Source organism: Chiloscyllium plagiosum, chromosome 1, assembly GCF_004010195.1.
Source record: "Chiloscyllium plagiosum isolate BGI_BamShark_2017 chromosome 1, ASM401019v2, whole genome shotgun sequence".
Taxonomy (NCBI): Eukaryota; Metazoa; Chordata; class Chondrichthyes; order Orectolobiformes; family Hemiscylliidae; genus Chiloscyllium; species Chiloscyllium plagiosum.
The window spans coordinates 30,750,963-30,771,920 of record NC_057710.1 but is presented as its reverse complement, the minus strand read 5'-3'; the positions used below and the strand labels follow the sequence as shown (position 1 = coordinate 30,771,920).

At 43.4% G+C, this 20,958-nt stretch overlaps 1 protein-coding gene across 1 annotated transcript in view; it reads left to right on the top strand.

The window, feature by feature from the left end:
- LOC122562013 (lipoxygenase homology domain-containing protein 1-like) overlaps nt 1-20,958 on the top strand; it is a 222,353-nt gene that overhangs the window by 1,681 nt on the left and 199,714 nt on the right. Inside the window, exons 2-4 of the mRNA XM_043714444.1 lie at nt 7,581-7,739; nt 13,389-13,547; nt 16,062-16,201. Of these exons, the coding sequence (XP_043570379.1) occupies nt 7,595-7,739; nt 13,389-13,547; nt 16,062-16,201 (444 nt within the window). The 5' untranslated portion in view covers nt 7,581-7,594. The remainder of the gene's footprint in view (nt 1-7,580; nt 7,740-13,388; nt 13,548-16,061; nt 16,202-20,958) is intronic.

Sequence of the window (20,958 nt, the reverse complement as noted above, 5' to 3'; positions counted from 1 at the left end):
ACCTATCACCTTCATCCCCTCCCCCACTCACCTATTGTACTCTATGCTACTTTCTCCCCACCCCCACCTTGCTCTAGCTTACCTCTCCTAGCTTACCTCTCCACGCTCCAGGCTCACTGCCTTTATTCCTGATGAAGGGCTTTTGCCCGAAACGTTGATTTCGCTGCTCTTTGGATGCTGCCTGAACTGCTGTGCTCTTCCAGCACCACTGATCCAGAATCTGGTTTCCAGCATCTGCCGTCATTGTTTTTACTGGGCTAATAAGCCAGTCTGTCAGACTCTTGTTTTGAGAGTATAGGTTCAAATCCCCCTTGTGATGGATGGTGGAATGTGAAGTTAATAGAAGCTAGACTAATTATAACAGCATGGTCTAAAAACCCATCTGGTTCACAAGTGTTCTTGATGTGGTGTGTTTACCTGGTCTGCATGTGATGTCTTTGAAGAGTGTGGTGCTGGAAAAGCACAACCGATCAGGGAGCATCAAGGAGCAGGATAATCAACCTTTCAGACATAAGCCCTTCATCAGGAATGAAGCTTGTGGGTCAAGGGGGTTGAGTGATAAATGGAAGGGAAGGTGGGGCTGGGGGAAGGTAGGTGGATGAAGGTGGGGTGAAAATGGTAGGTTGGAGAGGCGGGTGGAGCAAATAGGTGGGAAGGAGGATGGACAGGTAGGACCGTTCAAGAGAACACTTAACTCCCCCTCCCACTCCACCAAGGACACTCCAAGGGGAGTTAAGTGTTCTCTTGAACGGTCCTACCTGTCTATCTTCCTTTCCACCTATCTGCTCCACTCGCCTCTCCAACCTACCATTTTCAACCCCACCTTCATCTACCTATTGCATTCCCAGCTTCCTTCCCCCCATCCGCCTCCCATTTATCTCTCAGCCCCCTTGGCCCACAAGCCTCATTCCTGATGAAAGGCTTATGCCTGAAATGTTGACTCTCCTGCTCCTTGGGTGCTGCCTGACCGGCTGTGCTTTTTCAGCACCACACTCTTCGACTCTGATCTCCAGCATCTGCAGTCCTAACTTTCTCCTACACATGATGTAAACCAACAGCAATGTAGTTGAATCTTAACTGCCCTCTGAAATGGCTTAGAAAGCCAATCAGGTCAATGCCAATAAATGCCAACCTTGACAATAAAGTCAACAGAACAACTAGGAGCAGTCTGCTCTGCCATTTAATATGATGTGGCCGATCTCACCTTGGCCTCAACTCCACTTTCCTGTCCACTTCCTATATCCCTTCAACCAATTTCATTGCAAGTAGTTCTGCAAAGGTTCACAAGGATGAGGTCTTATGAGCAAAGGTTAAACAGTTTGGGATTCTACTCATTGGACTTTAGGAGAATGAGAGGTGATTTCATTGACACGTATGGGATTCTTAAGGAGCTTGACAAGGTAAATGCTGAGATGATGTTTTCCATCATGGGAAAGTCTAGGACCCGAGGGCATAGTCTCAGAATAAATTTAAGACTGAGGAGGATTTTCTTCTCTCAGAGGGTTGTGAGTCTTTGGAACTCTTGTCACGGAGAGATGAGGGGCAGAGTCCCTGTGTATACTGAAGGCAGAGATAGATTCTTGATCAGTAGAGGAATTGAGGGTTATGGGAAAAAAGCAGGTAAATGGACATGAGGAATGTTGGAGTGACCATATTCCATGGAGCACGCTTATTGGGCTTAGACAATAGACAATAGACAATAGGTGCGGGAGTAGGCCATTCAGCCCTTCGAGCCTGCACCGCCATTCAATATAATCATGGCTGATCATTCCTAATCAGCATCCTGATCAGCCTTATCTCCATAACCCTTGATTCCACAAGCCTAATGCCTACCACCTATTTCTTATAGTCTTACACAGATTTAAACTGTAGCGGGTGGATATGACAAAGAATCCTTTTTAGATAGTGAGTGGTATTGATCTTGATTCACAGAATGATGACAGCACAGAAAACAGCTAATATAAACAAAGAACTGTGGATACTAGTGTAGAAGCCATCTGGCTGTTAAAACACTGATAGATTGCTAACTTGGTCAAACAGCAAGGGATGCTGGGTACATTGGCCAAGTAAATCTCTGAGATCACAAAACCCACACACAAGGCACAGTGCTAAAACAGCAGCCAGGTGCTAATGACATTAGCATAATGTACAAGGCAACAGTTATTCTGCACAGACATTCCCAACAACATATCCACCAAACAAAGGGAGGGGCCCAGAAAGGTACCAGATCCTGTAACACAAAGAAACAAACAGTAGCAAGCCATCCAAATGATTGACAATATTTCAAACTCTCTGATTAGCCAGAATTATAGAAAGTTCCAGAAAACCATCTAAAAGGATTCACCTGCATACCTCTCTCTTGGAATCTTTTGAATTGTCTATGGCCTTCCAAGGAGACCAGCATGGCAAGCAGCAGAGACCAGCTGACCATTCAGAGGGAGAGAGGTAAAATCAGAGGCAGAGCCATAGAGAGAGAGCAACTGCGTAAATCTACAAGAGACTCAGGAATAATTGTAACCTTAAGGGGCCAAACAAGATTAGAGATAATATGTTCAATATTAAAGATTATTGTAACTTTGTTCCCATTAAAGTTAGGACTATTTTGCATTGATACTGGCTTGTATTCGTATTAATTTGACCGCTTCGGTATTGTGCGACACCTGGGCAAATTCATTCATAACAGTCTGGTCAGAATTGTCTAAATTGTTTTAGGGAGAGACAAGACAACACTAGAGATCTGAAACAAGAACAGAAATAGAAACTCCCCATGTTTGGCAGCATCAATGGGAAGAAAGCAGAGTTAATTTTTCGAGTCCAGTGACTCTTACAGAAGGAGGCTATTTGGTCTATCATGTAGGCTGGCTAGAAGTTGGATGTGGAGTTGATCAGTCATTTCAAAAGGAAACTGTATCCAGGGTATTACTATTTGAAAGAAATAAACTTGCAGAACTCTGGTCCCCAGAACATTACCTGGGTCTCTGCATTAATCTCTACTGATAATACTAGGCCATCACCCCACTCAGATGTTTTTAAGTACGTTCCTGTGGACATCAATGGCTAGACCAACATCTACTGCCCATCCCTAGTTAAGCTTGAGAAGATGGTGGAGCTGTCTTGTCAAACTGTTGCAGTCCATTTGGTTTAGTAGATACAAATGCCCTTAGGGAGAGAGTTCCAAAATCTGGATCCAGCGACAGTATAGGAATGGCAATATACTTACAAGTCTGGACAGTGAGTGGCTTGGGGGGGAACTTGCAGATGGTGGTACTCCCACATATCCGCTGCCTTTGTCCCTCTAGATGGCAATGAGTTTGGAGGATGCTGTCAAAATGAATTCCTGCAGTACATCTTGAAGATGCTACAATCTGCAGCTACTGAGTGTCAATAATGGAAGTGGTGCCAATCAGTGGGTTGCTTTGTCCTCAACGGTGTCAAGCATCTTGAGTTAAAAAGTGTGTTGCTGGAAAAGCACAGCCAGTAAGGCAAGATCCGAGGAGCAGGAGAATTGACATTTCAAGCTTAAGCTCTTGATCCTGATGAAGAGCTTATGCTCAAACTATCGATTCTCTTGCTCCTCAGATGCTGTGAGGCTGTGCTTTTCCAGCACTGCACTTTTTGACTCTGATCTCCAGCATCTGCAGTTCTCTCTTTCTCCCAGTCAAGTATCTTGAGTGTAGTTGAAACTGCTGTCATCCATCATAACCTTGACTTCTGCATTGTAGATGAGGACAGGATTTGGGATTCAGGAAGTGAGATTCTCACTGCAAGATTCCTAGCCTTTAATCTGTTCTTGTAGCCATAGTATTTATATGACTAGTCTAGTTCAGTTTCTGGTCAATGGTAATCTCCAGGTTGTTGATAAGCTGGATATTTAGTGATGGTAATGCCAAGAAGTGATGGTTAGATTCGCCCTTACTGGATTATTGCTTGGCATTTGTGTGCATGAACGTTACTTGTCAACCCAAACTTGGGGTCTAGACCTTGCAGCATTTGGGAATAGACTACTTTGGTATCTGAGGAGTCACCAGTGGTGCTGAACATTGTGCAATGAACAGCGAATATCTTCACTTCTGTCCTTCTGATGGAGGGATGGTCCTGGAATTGAGATGACTGACCTGCAAGAGCCACAATCATCTTCCTAGGTGTCAGGTATGACTCCAGCCAGTGGAGAGTTTGCCCCAATACTTATTGCTTCCAGTTTTGCTAGGGCTCTCTGATGTCACACTTGATCGAATGCAGCCTCAATGTCAAGGACTGTCACTATCACCTCACCTCTGGAATTCAGCTCTTTTGTCCATGTTTGAACCAAGGCTGTAATGAGGTCAGGAGCTGAGTGGTCCTGGCGGAACCCAGACTGGGCGTCACTGAGCAGATTATTGCTGAGCAGGTGCTGATTGACAGCACTGTTGATGATACCTTCCATCACTTAATTGATGATTGATAATAGAGTAATAGGGCAGCATTTGGCTAGGTTAGATTTGCCCTACTTTTGTGTGCACGAAATACCTAGGCAATTTTCTACATTATTGGGTAGACGCCAGTATTGTAACTACTGGAACAGCTTGGCTAGGGAAGTGGCAAGTTCTGGATTACAAGTCTTCAGTACTATTGTCAGCATGTTGTCAAGTCCCATAACCTTTTCAGTATCCATTGCCTTCTGGTTGTTTGTTGATATCATGTGGCGTGAATCAAATTATGGTGAAGACTGTGATGATGGGGGTACTCTGCAGGAGACGAGGTGGCAGTATTGGCTGAAGATTGTTGCAATGCTTCATGGTTATCTTTTGCACTGATGTGTTGGGCTTCCCCATCACTGAGGATGGGGATATCTGTGGAGCCTTCTCCTCAAGTGAGTTGTTTAAATGTTCATCACCATTCATGACAAGATGTGGCAGGACTGCAGAACTTAGAATCTGTGCAGGTAGAGTTGAGGAACTGCAAAGGGAAAAAGACCCTGATGGGAGTTATGTACAGCGCTCCCAGCAGTATTCAGGATGTGGGGAAGAAAACAAATCAGGAGATTAAAAAAAGGCATGTAAGAATGGCACTATTACAATAATAATGAGGGATTTGATATGCAGGTTGACTGGGAAAATCCAGTTGGCAGCGGATCTCAAGAAAAGGAATTCATGAATGTCTATGAGATGGTTTTCCGGAGCAGCTTGTGGTAGTGCCCACTAGGAAACAGGCAGTTCAGGACTTGGTGATGTGTAGTGAGACAGACTTGATTAGGGAGCTTAAGGTGAAGGAACCTCTAAGAGTTAGTTACCATAATATGATGGAATTCAACCTGCAGTTTGAGAGGGAGAAACTGGAATCAGACATAATGCTATTACAATTGAGTAAAGGTAACTACAAAGACATGAGAGAGGAGCTGGGGGCTAGAGTTTATTGGAAGGGGATCCGAGCAGGGAAGATGGTGGAGCAGCAATGACAGGAAGTCAAGGAGAGCATAAAATCAAAAGTCAAAGATACAATGTGGTGAAGATTAGTAAGAAGCTAGAGGATTGGGAAGTCTTTAAAAAACAGCAGAGAATATTTTTAAAAAAAGAGAGGAAAGATGAAGTAATATAAAAGAAGATTGCAAGAGTCTTTTAGATGTCTATAAGATAAGAGAGAGTCAAGGATGAACATTGGTTTGCTGGAAAATTAGGCTGGAGAAGTAGTAACAGGAAACTTAAATATGGCAGAGAAACTAAATAGGTTCTTTGCATCAGTCTTCACATTAGAAGACACCAGTAGTATACCAGAACTTGAAGAGAGTCAGGGGGCAGAGGTGAGTTTAGTGGCCATCACTATGGAGAAGGTGCTGGGGAAACTGAAAGGTCTGAAGGTGGATAAGTCACCCAGACCAGGTGGTCTACAACCCAGGATTCTGAAAGAGATAGCTGAGGAGATTGTGGAGACGTTGATGGTGATCTTCAAGGAATCATTGGAGCCAGAGATGGTCCCAAAGAACTGGAAAATGGCTAACATAAACCCGTTTAAGAAGGGAGGGAGGCAGGAAACATGAAATGATAGGCTGGTTAGCCTGACCTTGGTGGTTGGTATGATTTCAGAGTCCATTATTAAGGATGAGATTGCAGAGTACTTGATAATGCTTGGTAAAATAGAGCTGAATCAGCACTGATTCATCAAGGGGAGATCACACCTGACAAATCCGTTAGAATTCTGTGAGGAGGTAACAAACAGTGTTAGACAAAGGAGAGCCAGTGGAAGTGATCTATTTGGATTTCCAGAATGCCTTTGACAACATACCATACAGGAGACTGCTAAATAAGAGCCCATGGTGTTAGGGACTGGCATGAATTAAATATTGGCCAATTGGCAGAATGCAGAGAGTGGGATAAAGGGGTCTTTTTCAAGATGGCAATTGGTGACTAGTGGAGTTCCATAGGACCATAAGACCATAAGAAATAGGAGTGGAAGTAAAGCAATTCGGCCAATCGAGTCCACTCCTCCATTCAATCATGGCTGATGGGCATTTCAATGGCACTTACCCACACTCTCCCCGTATCCCTTAAATCCTTGCGAGACTAAGAATTTATCAATCTCTGCCTTGAAGACATTTAATGTCCCAGCCTCCACTGCGGTCTGTGGCAATAAATTCCACAGGCCCACAACTCTCTGGCTTAAGAAATGTCTCATTTCCGTTCTAAATTGACCCCCTCTAATTCTAAGACTGTGCCCACATGTCCTAGTCTCCCCCCTCAATGGAAACAAATTCCCACCCTTTCTAAGCCATGCATTATCTTGTAAGTTTCTATTAAATCTCCCCTCAACCTTCTAAACTCTAACAAATGTTCGGCCTACCATTTGAGGGATCATCCGTGTGAATCTCCACTGGATACGCACTAGTGCCAGTGTGCCCTTCATGAGATGTGGGGCCCAAAACTGGACACAGTATTCCAAGTGGGGCCTATCAGAGATTTATAAAGTCTCAGCAGTACATCATTGCTTTTTCATTCCAACCCTCTTGAGATAGATGACAACATTACATTTGCTTTCTTAACCATGGACTCAACCTGCAAGTCAACCTTGAGAAACTCCTGGACTAGCACTCTCAGATCCCTTTGTACTTTGGCCTTATGAATTTTCTCACTGTTTAGAAAATAGTCCAAGCCTGCATTCTTTTTTCCAAAGTGCAAGACCTCGCAGTTCCACAGGGGTCTTTGTTTGGAGCAAAACTTGGTAACCTGAACATCTCTCATTTATACCCATGTTCTGTTATCTGTTGCTAACCAATCCACCAGCTATTTTCATGGATACCCTTTGCACCATGAGCTCCTATTTTGTGCTGTGATCTTTGATGTGGTATCTTGTCAAATGCCTTCTGGAACTCTAGGTACAACCCATTCACAGGTTACTTTCTATCCACGTTGTTTGTTACTTCTCAAAGATTTCCAACAATTTACTGAAACATGATTTCCCCTTCATATCACACTTGGTCTTGTTGGATGGCAGAGCAGACTGAAGGGACCAAACAGCCTACTTCTGCTTCTAATCCACGTGTTTGTATTATCTGCTGTTAAATGCATTGTGTGACCATAATTTCTAATTAATATTTCCTCATTTTCAAGGTTTGCATAACACAATGCCCACACAGATTCAGTACTTTAATTCCTCAGCAGCGATGACTGGTGTACTACAGCCACAGATCTCTGAGTGTTCAGTCAGGACTTTTAGGCCAATAGACCCATACCCCATCAACACAGTACCGCGCATTCGCCCAGCCACTGGTAAGTCTGTTTAGTGGAATGAATTCAAACGTATTCCTTTCTTTATTTCACAATCCCAGCCTCCTCAGTATTTTGGTGGTTGTTTTATCACATTCCAATTTTCCTAATACTAAAGATTTACAAATTGACTTGAGAATCTGCTTTCTAGTTTTATCCTCAGCCCAAGTCCAGCCAAGAATTTTCACACTTGGGTTGAAATTCCTGACCACACATCTGTTCTGACTCACATCCAGCTGTTCCCAGCAACCGGAGCATGTTAGGTGGGTAGGTTGGGGTTTGTAGGTGGTTAAAATGGCCTGGTGTCTTAGTTTGTGCTCCTGTTATGTTCCTGTCTTGCCTTCTTAACATGCCAGAGAAGCATGGGCTTCGTTGAAAGGACAAAGTTACATCCTGATGATATTCTGGGGACATGCACATTATGTTAACTGTAGCTTTAGCCAAAATTTTCCACTCGACCAATAAAAGGCAAAGCAGCAGACAGCTGTCTGCAGAATGTCTATGTACATTTCTTTTATTTTTAAATATAGTTCATCCCCTGGTCCCACAACAAGGATTTCTGCTGTAACTCTCTAGCTAGTGACATCTGCTGGACATCAAGTGAGGATTAATGACTTCAGGCTGACTCTTACACTTTTTTGACTGCACCTGAGTGAATCATGTTTGAATTTTTGGAGGCATTCCCTCCACGAGGTATTATCTGACCATGTCTTACCAAACCTGTCTGACCATTTCTTGCTAAACTCACCTCATGACATCCTTCACATCCAATTCTAGCCCCATCTTACCACACACTGTTCACAGAACAAATCACCACTCAGTGGAGTTCTTCCTACTCTGTCCAGTTGCCTGGACAGAGTAGATGTTGGGCTGAAAATGTGTTGCTGGAAAAGCGCAGCAGGTCAGGCAGCATCCAAGGAACAGGAGAATCGATGTTTCGGGCATAAGCCCTTCTTCAGGCTTATGCCCGAAACGTCGATTCTCCTGTTCCTTGGATGCTGCCTGACCTGCTGTGCTTTTCCAGCAACACATTTTCAGCTCGGATCTTCAGCATCTGCAGCCCTCACTTTCTCTCAGAGTAGATGTTGGGAAAATGTTTCCATTGGCGGAAGAAACTAGGACACAAGGGCATAGCCTTAGAATAAAGAGGAGATTGTTTAGAACAGAATTAAGAAGAAACTTCTTTAACCAGAGAGTGGTGAATCTATGCAGTACATTGCCTGTGGAGGCAGGTGATTGAACATATTTAAGACTGAGATAGATAGGCTCTTAATTGTCGTGGGGATCAGGATCATGGGGAGAAAGTGTGAGAATGGGGTTGACAAACGTATCAGTCATACGGAGCAGACTTGATGGATGGAATGGCCTAACTTCTGCTCCTATGTCTCATGGCTTTATGGTCAGTGGATATCCAGGAATTCTCTGGCATCCTTTGCACCATACTCTTTGTAAAACACAGTCAGTCTCGAGCTGCCCACATAGTTCCTGACATTGGTCTGGCCAGGGCAGATGGGAGGAATATGGCATCTTGCTTTGAGAACAGGGACCCGGAGGTTCTGCTAGTTGAGATGATGCAGAGATGGGATGGTCTCTTCCACCAGTGGAGGCCATGACACCACCATGCCACCTGGTCTGAGACTGTCATCCAGGTTACAGCAGTCTCAGCCGTTTGGAGCTATGCTCAGTAGGATGAACTTCACTTGTCATCCCTCCAATATCATACACTCACCCCACCAAGGTTCATGCTCTAACTCTCTCACTAATGTCAGCATCTTGCCCCACTCACTGTCACTCACCTCACTCCCCCCACACCATTCACCCTGCATGCCCTTTGTGCTACACTTTCTCAGGACCCTCCCCACCGACACTATTAGTAACAGCTGTCCCAGACATCTCACTAATACTTGCCCCATCTCATTCCAAGAGTAAAACAGCTCACAAGGGGAGGAGAAAAGGTTGATGCCCAAAATTAGAACTTCACCCCTGATGTGGAGAGTATCCTGACTGTATAACCCCAAGTGGCTGACTGACCATTTCCAAGCTCTGCACTTGTATGGAAGGCTGCCTTTGACTTACTGCTAGGATCCGAGTCAAGGTTAGAGAATGAGATGATAAAGGCTTATTCCTGATAAAGGCATCCTGCCCGAAACATTGATTTTCCTGCTCCTCGGATGCTGCCTGACCTGCTCTGCTTTTCCAGCACCACTCTAATATTGTCCCAGATCTCCAACATCTGCAGTCCTCACTTTCACCTTACTACTAGGATCCCCTGAGTGAAGGATATCCCTCTTGACTTGACTGAGGACACCTGACAACCATGACATGTTTCATTGGGTATACGCTGATCAACGAGGCAAGGCAATGCAAGACAAAGTTGCCATGAGCATTCAGGTGGGCTCAGAATCAGTGTACCCTCGAACATTGAGTGACAAGCCCGAGATATATTCTGTGTCAACCCTTGAGCTGGCTGCATGTCTCTGAGTGCATAGTGTCCTTGCTTCAGCATCACAGTGATAGTCATTGGTGCAGCCTGAGGTGCAGCATTGACATTCAGAAATTACCTTTAAGTGGATCAGAGGTGTGCCATGACGGTTCTTAGAGGTTGGTGCATGTTGATTGCTAGTGTCCATGGACATAGAGTGCATGTGACTGGTGCCCACAGAGTGTGTCTTCAGATGCCTGGTGTCCATTGTGGAGGTAGTTGTGAGCAAGTGGTAAGCTGAGGTCACCAGGTATTGGCTCGCATGTTTGTCAAATTTGGTAAGTAGAAATCTGAATATTAATGAGGTGAGTTGGGCCATTTAACAAGCAATAACTTGTCAATTGCAAACTTGCAGCTGCCTAGCAAGAAATCTACCACACCGCCTTGTCAAAAGCATAAACAATTGAGCATGACGCTCCCAAAATTGAGATGGGCCTTGTCAGGCTTCCTGTCCAATTCAGCAACACATTTTACCATTACCCACATCACTCAAACCACTATAAGGAGGGCTTTTGCCCAAAATGTCGATTTTCCAGCTCCTTGGATGCTGCCTGACCTGCTGTGCTTTTCCAGCACCACTCTAGTCTAGACTCTGATTTCCAGCATCTGCAGTCTTCACTTTTTCCCACTATAAGGATCCCCTCTGCCAACATTTAGTTCTGGTGCCCAGTCTGCAGTCAAATTATTTGTCTCAACTTTTTTTGTCTAGACTTCCATTTGTAGGCTGCTCATCTGGGCAAAATGTCAAAAGAACATGGAGTAATTGAATTAATTCAACACCTTCAATTGAAGAGGAAATTAGTGGATACTGAATGAGAAAAAGGGTATAGATGTAAAAATCTCAAAATAAAGATGTGCAGGTCAGGTGAACTGGCCATACTAAATTATCTATAGTGTTAGGTACATTAATCAGGGGTAAATGTAGGATTGTGGAATGGGTCTGGGTGGATTACTGTTTGGAGGGTCGGTGTGGACTTGTTGGGCCAAAGGGCCTGTTTCCATACTGTAGGGAATCTAATCTAATCTAATCTAAATATAGCGAGTCTCGCACAAAAAGAAAAATGAGAAGCACCTAGGCTGTCAGTCTTTCCTGATGAGTACTCCCAGTCATTTGACAAGTTTGGTAGTGGGCACCAGTCACATGCTCTCCGTTTGGTAGTGCCTGCATATTTTTTAATGAGGAGAATGCAAGTTTTTAGGAGGGTGTAAGAGTTTGCAAAGGGATATGGAGAGGTTAAGTGAATGGGCAAAAATTTGGAAGATGGGAGTGGGATATTGTGAGGTTATCACTTTTCAGGAAGTTAGAAAGGTAGAAAATTAAGGAGAGCAATTTAAGAATGATGCAGTATGGAGGAATCTGGGTATCTTTGTATATGAATCACAAAAAAGTTAGCACTCAGGTGCAGCAAGTAATTAGAAAATTAAGCAGGATGTTGTCCTTTACTGCAAGAGGACGGCACGGTGGCACAGTGGTTAGCACTGCTGCCTCACAGCGCCTGAGACCCGGGTTCAATTCCCGCCTCAGGCGACTGACTGTGTGGAGTTTGCACGTTCTCCCCGTGTCTGCGTGGGTTTCCTCCGGGTGCTCCGGTTTCCTCCCACAGTCCAAAAGATGTGCAGGGCCAGGTGAATTGGCCATACTAAATTGCCCGTAGTGTTAGGTAAGGGGTAAATGTAGGGGTATGGGTGGGTTTCGCTTCGGCGGGTCGGTGTGGACTTGTTGGGCCGAAGGGCCTGTTTCTACACTGTAATGTAATGTAATCTAATCTAATCTAATGTAATCTAATCTAATGAGGACTATAAAAGTTTGAAGTTTTGCTACATCTGTAAATATCACCTGTACAGTTTTGTCATCTTCCTCAAGGAAAGACATATTTGAATTGGGAGCAGTTCAGAGGTTTGTTCCTGGGATGAGGGGTTTGTCTTGTGAAGAAAGGCTGAGCAGGTTGGCATTCTACTTATTAGAGTTTAGGAGAATGAGAGGCAATCTTATTGGAGCATGTAAGATTCTGAGAGGGTCAGGGTTGATGCTGAGAGGATTTTCCACTCGTGTGGGAAACTAGTACTGGGAGATGGCTTCAAAATAACGGGCCTCCCACTTAAAACATAACTGAGAAGGGATGTCTTCTTCTGGAGGGTCATTCATGTTTGGAATTCTCTTCTATAATGAGCACTGGGGGCTGGGTCATTGCATAAATTCAAGGCTGAGCTAGACAGACCTTTGAGTGAAAAAGGAGTCAAAGGTTTTGGGCTGAGCATATAGGAAAAAGGCCGTAATCAGATTCGCCAAGATCCTATTGAATGGTAGACAAAGCTTCATGGACGGAATAGTCTATTCTTGCTCCTATGTTTAATTGTGTTAAGGAGCTAATGAGCTAACAATGCACAATACTCTAAGTTTAGTATAACCAGGGTTCCATATGGGTTTAACATTTTTCTTCAACTTTGAATTCTATTCATATATAAATTAACATTGGTGTTTTGCTTACAATTTTTATATCCTGGTTAGACTGCTCTTTATTGATGTGATTTGAATGTGAAGTTTAAACCTCTTAGTGACTTTATCACATTCAGAATTTTATTTTATAAGGGGTCTTACCAAAGTAGACCATTTCATACCTATCTGAACTTAATTTCACATTTACTTTGTCATTCTGCAGCACTTTTGCAGTATCTGCAATATTATTAACAGCTTAGTCTTCCTCAGTATTAACTGTAACTCCCAATTTGGCTTCTTCCATAAATTGTGATTTAATACATATAATTCCTGAATCCAGATTATTAATGTAAATTGTAGCCTGTTGTAGCCTGTTGAGTACCACTGTCAAACAATGTGGTGCTGGAAAAGCACAGCTGGTCAGGCAGCATCCGAGGAGCAGGACAATCGACGTTTCGAGCATAAGTTCTTCATCAGGAGCCTGTTGAATACCACTTCCTACCTTTTGCCAGTCTCTGCTGTTGAACCTTTAACCATTAACCCTCTAATTTTGGTTTTGTAGACAACCTGCAATCTAATCTGCTACTTATCCCTAACACTACATTCTCTCACCTTAGTCATGGATTTATCAAAGCCTGTGCTTGACTAACTATCTCTCCTGGCATTAATAACCTGTAAAATCATATGTGAGATAATCATGGACTGACATCTTTCTCTGATCTTTTAAAACCAGGATTTCAGTACAGGGACATTTTTCCTCCCAGAGGTAAACCTGTATGGAATGATCCCAGAAAAAAGAATGAACAGTGGACTAGCAGTCTAAGGAAATACAAAGTCGTTCTAAATCACAGAACCATTGAGTCTGTGGTTAGCAGGAAAGCCCCATTTGCTGGTAAGTACTACTGGATGCACATTTGTCATGTCATAGCTGTGGGAGGTTGGCGGGAATACCATTCCCACTCTGCCTTTGTGTTCTCTGGTTATTGACCGTACTAATACTGAAATCAGAGAGAGAAGCTGAGCTGATGTGATCATTGGGAGTCAGGGAGACAGACATCAGTATCAAGGCTTGAAGGGAGCAATCGCCTGGGAAAGTGGGTAAAGAGGGAACAATCCAACAGAGTGTGGAACAGGAAATACAATTGGTCTGTGGCGCCACATGTGTTTGTCACATGATATAATTACCGCAAAGGACGCAGTAATTTTAAGTGCTCAATGTTCCAACTGAGGTCACCCCAGAAGGTACAGATAAAAGAAGTCTGGCTTCTATTGAGTCTCTGCTATACAATCCTGTTGTAACATGACCCCAGTGCCCCCCAGCCCAGAAACTGTGTAATCTGTTTGGAAACTCCAAGAACAATTGTAACACAAATCATTCCAGAACTCCAATACACATGGCCAGCACAGTTACCCCAGCAGCCCGCTATGTAAAAGAACAAAAGTAATTCTTTATCCAACCTGGGAACCATCCTCCAATCCCAATCTATTCTGAACAGCAGCCTATAGTATAGGTTACATCTTGACTCAAGCTTTATTGAAAATCCAAACATGCAAGGTCTGTCAAACATCTCAGTAACAATAGACAATAGGTGCAGAAGTAGGCCATTCTGCCCTTCGAGCCAGCACCACCATTCATTATGATCATGGCTGATCATCCTCAATCAGTATCCTGTTCCTGCCTTATCCCCATTACCCTTGATTCCACTATCCTTAAGAGCTCTATCCAACTCTTTCTTGAAAGTATCCAGAAACTTGGCCTCCACAGCCTTCTGGGGCAGAGCATTCATACACCCACCACTCTCTGGGCGAAGAAGTTTCTCCTCAACTCTGTTCTAAGTGGCCTACCCCTTATTTTTAAACTGTTTCCTCTGGTTCGGGACTCACCCATCAGCGGAAACATGCTTCCTGCCTCCAGAGTGTCCAATCCTTTAATAATCCTTTATGTCTCAATCAGATCCCCTCTCAGCCTTATAAACTCAAGCATATACAAGCCCAGTCGCTCCAATCTTTCAGCGTAAGATAGTCCTGCCATTCCGGGAATTGACCTCGTGAACCTACGCTGCACTCCCTCAATAGCCAGAATGCCTTTCCTCAAATTTGGAGACCAAAACTACGCACAGTACTCCAGGTGTGGTCTCACCAGGGCCCTGTACAGCTGCAGAAGGACCTCTTTGCTTCTATACTCAATTCCTCTTGTTGTGAAGGCCAGCATGCTAATAGCTTTCTTCACTGCCTGTTGTACCTGCATGCTTGCTTTCATTGACTGATGTACAAGAACACCTAGATCTCGTTGTACTGCCCCTTTACCTAACTTGACTCCATTTAGGTAGTAATCTGCCTTCCTGTTCTTGCCACCAAAGTGGATAACCACACATTTATCCACATTAAACTGCATCTGCCATGCATCCGTCCACTCACCTAGCCTGTCCAGGTCACCCTGTATTCTCCTAACATCCTCCTCACATTTCACTCTGCCACCCAGCTTTGTGCCATCAGATGCTGGAGATCAAAGTTGAAAATTTGCTAATATTACTTTTAATGTTCATGAAGGATCCAACCAGGTTGGTAACAGATAGCTTTCCTTTCCCAAAACCATTTTCCATGTCTCCAACAACTCCTTTGTGAAGGCCTGTCCTACAGTCTGACCGTTCTGAAAACCTTCCTGAAACTGAAGCCTTTTTTTTCAGTTTATTTGGCTTTCCAATTCAACCTCATTGGCCTTTTTGAATGTCAGTACACCAGGAGAACAGTCATTACTTCAGAGATTAACAAAATATGTAAGCAAGACATCCCATAGCACAGGCCCAACATCTTTCAGACTCCTGAGATTGGACAGGTGGCTTGTTTTGATTTGGAATCCTCATGCTCTCCAGAATTTCATTTGCATCTATTTATTATTTACAACATTCATGTTGCATTATAACATTGCACTCATGGTATTTAAAACTAAAATGGTAACGGAGGATTGAAGGATTGAAGGCTACAGGATTGAAGACTAATGTCAAGTAACTGTTTACAGTTTTTCCATGTTTTAGGCTTTATTTAAATTAGCTCTGAGGAATCCTTATCAAATTTATCAGCATTCTGAATTTTAACCCAGATCCCAGCAGTGAAAGACCAAAAAAAATGGTGTCAGTCCTTCTGATTCAGAATTTTTTGTACACCATGATCAATCATACTTAAATCCTTATTTTCTACCATTTTGAGATTCCACTGAGTGCTCTGTTTAGCACAGTCATTAAGTTGCTTCTGTTAATTCCTGCGTGAGCTACTTTGACAAAAAAATTTATTTTAAGTAGGTAACAACTTGTTTAAAATATAAAACACAGTAAATTTATATGAGAAATTACTAGTGCGTCAAATAGAATGTTCAAGCACATTAATTTCAACCACTCTGTATTTACAGCACGGACAATGGACACTGGCTACAGGCATAAGGATAACCGGATCGTCAGTTTTCCTCAGTATAATACTCTCAATGACCCACATCTCTTTGACTACTATGCCAAGAAGTTTGAACTCCAACTGCAGCCACACTGTCCTTCTGTAAGCCCATTATATCTTTTTCCAGATACTTGAAGGATAGCAAATAGGGGTGTCATAAACTGCATGAAGTTCATTTAGATGACTTATGAATATTAGGAGACACCTAAGAGTGATCTCATGCCTAAGGATCACATTCAGATAAGACAATCCTTGTAGGGAAATAAGGGCCACAGAAAGTTCAGCTTTGATCATGAGGATTGTTCTGAGACCAAGACGGGTGATCATGCATCCCATGCTTTATCCTGCGGAAGATCATATTTACAAGAGAATTTCAATGACATTTAACTGCCTAAATGTAAATATTTGAAGGCATCTCACTATCCTCATACAAACGTTTGAATGTTATTCCTGTTTAAACGGAGCCTTGTTTTAAAATTGTGTAAGATCCGGGGCAGCATGGTGGCTCAGTAGTTAGCACTGCTGCCTTACAGCGTCAGGGACCTGGGTTCAATTCTAGCCTTGGGAGCCTGTCTGTGTGGAGCTTATACATTCTCCTGGCGTCTGCGTAGGTTTCCTCTGGGTGCTCTGGCTTCCTCCCACAATTCAGTGATGTGCAAGTTAGGTGAATGCTAAATTGCCCATAGTCAGGAGTAAATATAGGGCAGGGGATTGGGTCTGGGTGAGTTACTGTTCAGAGGGTTGGTGTGGACATATTGGGCTGAAGAGCCTGTTTCCATGCTGTAAATAGTCTAAGATGGAAAACATGCCAGTGGTGAATTTTCTTTTCAAATTATGATCTCACTACAGCTGATCATTGGATAGTCATGCGACCCACATTACTCCCTGTGTTTCCCTCCTTCCAGTTTATTGGTAATAACTCAATTCTGGTGCTAGACTGGTGAGGTAGAGCCTGGACAATTGTTTTAGAGCCAAAAGTTCCAATCTCACTAGGACTCTTGGGAAATTTAAATTCAATTAATTAGGTAAATTTGGAATAAAACTCTATAAAAATTAGCAATGGTGACCATGAAATGACCAGATTGTAGTAAAAATGCAACTGATTCACTTATACTCTTTAAGGAAAGAAAGGTACCATTCTTAGCTGTTAACTCCAGACCAATGGCAATGTCGTGCAGCAGCTTTCTATCTCATAACATGATGGTTACTGTATAGTCACTGACTATGTGTTAAGTAATGCCCCATTCTGGTATTGCAGTCCCTGTTTCATTTTCTGCAGAGGAAGAAAGTTGGCCGAGAAGGTGCACAATTTGCTAGCCTCTTATATCTCTGGGCCCTCTTCTTGGCCAGTTGAGCTTTTCTTTTCTTCTTGCTTCTTCCATTGGTTCTCCAGATGATCAGTTTACAAAGATTAAGGCTACTGTCTCCCAGTTCCCAGAGTCATTATTCAGTGTTTCTTGTGTGTCAGTTCCATTATCCATTCACATCTTGCTTGTGGGTGTTCTTGTCAGGGAGATATGGATACTCAGGAGGCCATGCGACAGTGGCCATTGCACCGTCCAAAAAGGGCTTTGGGTATATGGCTTTCATGCATGAGATGAACATGATCAACCCAGCTCAAAAATATTTGGCTAAGCAATGCATGTACGTTGTTAGAATTACCATGCTCCAGGGCCTCACCTTTGGTGACTTTGTCCTGCCTACGTTTTTGAGGACACATCTGAGATAGCAACTGTTTGGTCTTCCCTCCAGCTGAGCATGTGTTGATGGTCTCACCATCAAGAGGAGTGCACTGAGGACATGGCCTTGGTAAACGTGCAGTTTGTTTTCAGTCAGCTTCCTGGGTTTCAATATTCTCCTACTCCGCATGAACATAAATACTTCAGATTTTACAAAGAATATGTTGATTTCAGCTTCAAATGAAATATTCTAGTAATTGTGGAGCTTAAGTGTGTGAAGCACTACTTCAGAAAAGTAGATTTTTAAATCAGTAAGAATTGTGGGTAAAGGTAGGAAAAAGCAGTTGAGGATCATCAGATTTATGATTTTCTTGAACAGTAGAGGATACTTAAATGGCCAACTTCTGCTACTCTGTCTTATGGTCTTTATAGGCCTGACAGTGTCTGTTCATTTGCCACTGACCGTAATCCTCAGTAGGAATCCCTCAGTTCAAATTCTTCGTTCCCTCAAGAGATGTGAGCATCACTGGCTGGGCCAGCATTTATTATCCATCCCTAATTGTATTGGCAAAGGTGTTGGTAAGCTGCCTTCTTGAACCACTGCAGTTCTTCATGTGTAGCAATGCCCACAATACTTGGATTGTGACCCAGTGTCAGTAAAGGAATGGGAATAGGTCCAAGCTAGAACAGTGGCTGACCTATAGGGGGATTGTAGGTGCTGGAGCTACAAAGTTGTCCATGTTCTTCTGGGTGGTAGATGTCATGGGTTTGGAAGGTGCTATGTTACTGCAGCAACTGTACATTAGTGGTAAGGGAGATGAATATAGCAGGAAGTGCATCGATTGCCAATCAAGTGGGCTGGTTTGTTCTGGAAGATGTTGAGCAGATAGATTGCTGTTGGAGCTGCATATGTTAAAGTGGGGAGTATTCCATCACATTCTTGACTTGTGCCCTATAGATGGTGGGCAGGCTTTAAAGTGACAGAGGGTGAGCCTAGCATCTGACTCTTGTAGCCGTAGTATTTGTATGGATAGTCCACATCAATTTCTGATCTCCAGTAACCCCAGGATATTGATGAAGGATACAATAAAGTATTGCCAGTGAATATCGATTGTAGACTTCTGTCTCTGGTCAAACACAGATATTTGGACATCGAGTCAGAGTCACAGAGATGTACACCACAGAAATAGACCCTTCAGTCCGACTTGTCCATGCTGACCACGTATCCTAAATAAATCTAGTCCCATTTTGCCAACATTTGGCCCATGGTCCTCTAAGCCCTTCCTATTCATGCACCCATCCTGATGTCTTTTAAATGTTGTTGTTGTATCAGCCTCCATCACTTCCTCTGACAGGTTATTCCATACATGCACAATCCTCTGCATAAAAAAGTTGCCCCTTACGTTCCTTTTAAATCTTTCCCCTCCAACCTTAAACCTATGCTGTTGAGTTTTAGATTCCCCAACTCCCGGCAAAAGATCTTGTCAATTTACCCTATCCATGCAGTTACTAGCGGTGTTCCGCAAGGATCTGTTTTGGAACCATTGCTGTTTGTCATTTTTATAAATGATCTGGAGGAGGGGTTAGAAGGTTAGGTGAGCAAGTTTGCGGATGATACAAAAGTCGGTGGAGTTGTTGACAGTGAGGAAGGATGTGTCAGGTTACAGCGGGATATAGTTAAGTTGCAGAGCTGGGCAGAAAGGTGGCAAATGGAGTTCAATGTAGGTAAGTGTGAGGTGATTCACTTTGGTAAGAGTAACAAAAAGATGGGGTACTGGGCTAATGGTCGGATACTTGGTAGTGTGGATGAGCAGAGGGATCTTGGTGTCCATGTACACAGATCTCTGAAAGTTGCCACCCAGGTAAATAGTGCGGTGAAGGCGGCATACTATCTGTATCCTGGAACATTAAGCTGCCAGTCCTGTCCATCCCTGAGCCATATCTCTGTAATTGCTATGATATCCCAGTCCCATGTTCCCAACCATGCCCTGAATTAATCTGCCTTCCTGCTCAGCCTCTTGCATTGAAATAATTTGTCAGCCTTATCTCATTCTCTGAGGAGAAAGTGAGGTCTGCAGATGCTGGAGATCAGGGCTGAAAATGTGTTGCTGGAGAAGCGCAGCAGGTCAGGCAGCATCCAGGGAACAGGAGAATCGACGTTCCTGAAGAAGGGCTTACGCCCGAAACGTCGATTCTCCTGTTCCCTGGATGTTATCTCATTCTCTGCTTTGTTCCTGCCTGCCCTACTTGCTCCATTACCCAACTGTACCAGTCTTGGATTAATCTCTTTCCTCACTATTTCCATGACTCCACCACCCTCCCCCCAACCTTACTAGCTTAAATTCTCCTGAGCAGCTCTAGCAGATTTCCCTGCCAGTATATTAGTCCCCTTCCAATTCAGATGCAGTCTGTCCTTCTTATACAGGTCACTTCAATGCCAGAAGAGATTCCAATGATCCATAAATGTGAACCCTTCTCCCATACACCAGATCCTCAGCCATGCATTCATCTGCTCTATCCTCTTATTCCTTACCCTCACTAGCTCGTAGCACCGGGAGTAATCCAGATATTACTACTCTCGAGGACCTCCTTTTGTAAATTCCTGCCTAACTTCGATATTCTCTTCTCAGAATTTCATCCTTTTCCCTTCCTATATTGTTAGTTCCAGTGTGTACAATGACCTCATGCAGGTCCCTCTTCCTTTTGAGAATATTCTGTACCTTCTGTGAGATATCCTTGATCCTGGCACCATTCTGATGTCTTGCTGTCAGCTGCAGAAACATCTGTCTGTGCCTCTGATAGAGAGTCCCCTATCACAATCGATTGCTTGGAACCTGATGTACCCCTCATTACATTAAAGCCAGTCTCAATACAGAAACTTGGCTGCTCATGCTATGTTCTCCTGAGTGTCCATCACTCCCTGCATTTTCCAAAACAGCATACTTGTTTGAGATGGGGATAGCCACAGGAGATTCCTGCACTGCCTGCCTCCCTCTCCTACCTTTTCTGGAGGTATCTCATCTATCTGACTGTATCTGCAGTTTTTCTCCCTTCCTACAACTGGCATCCATTTTACCCCAACTCCTGCAAATTCCTCATTGCCTCTAATTACCTTTCCAACCAATCCATGTGATCCAATAGGATTCAAACACATTTCCTGCAGACATAATCATTAGTAAC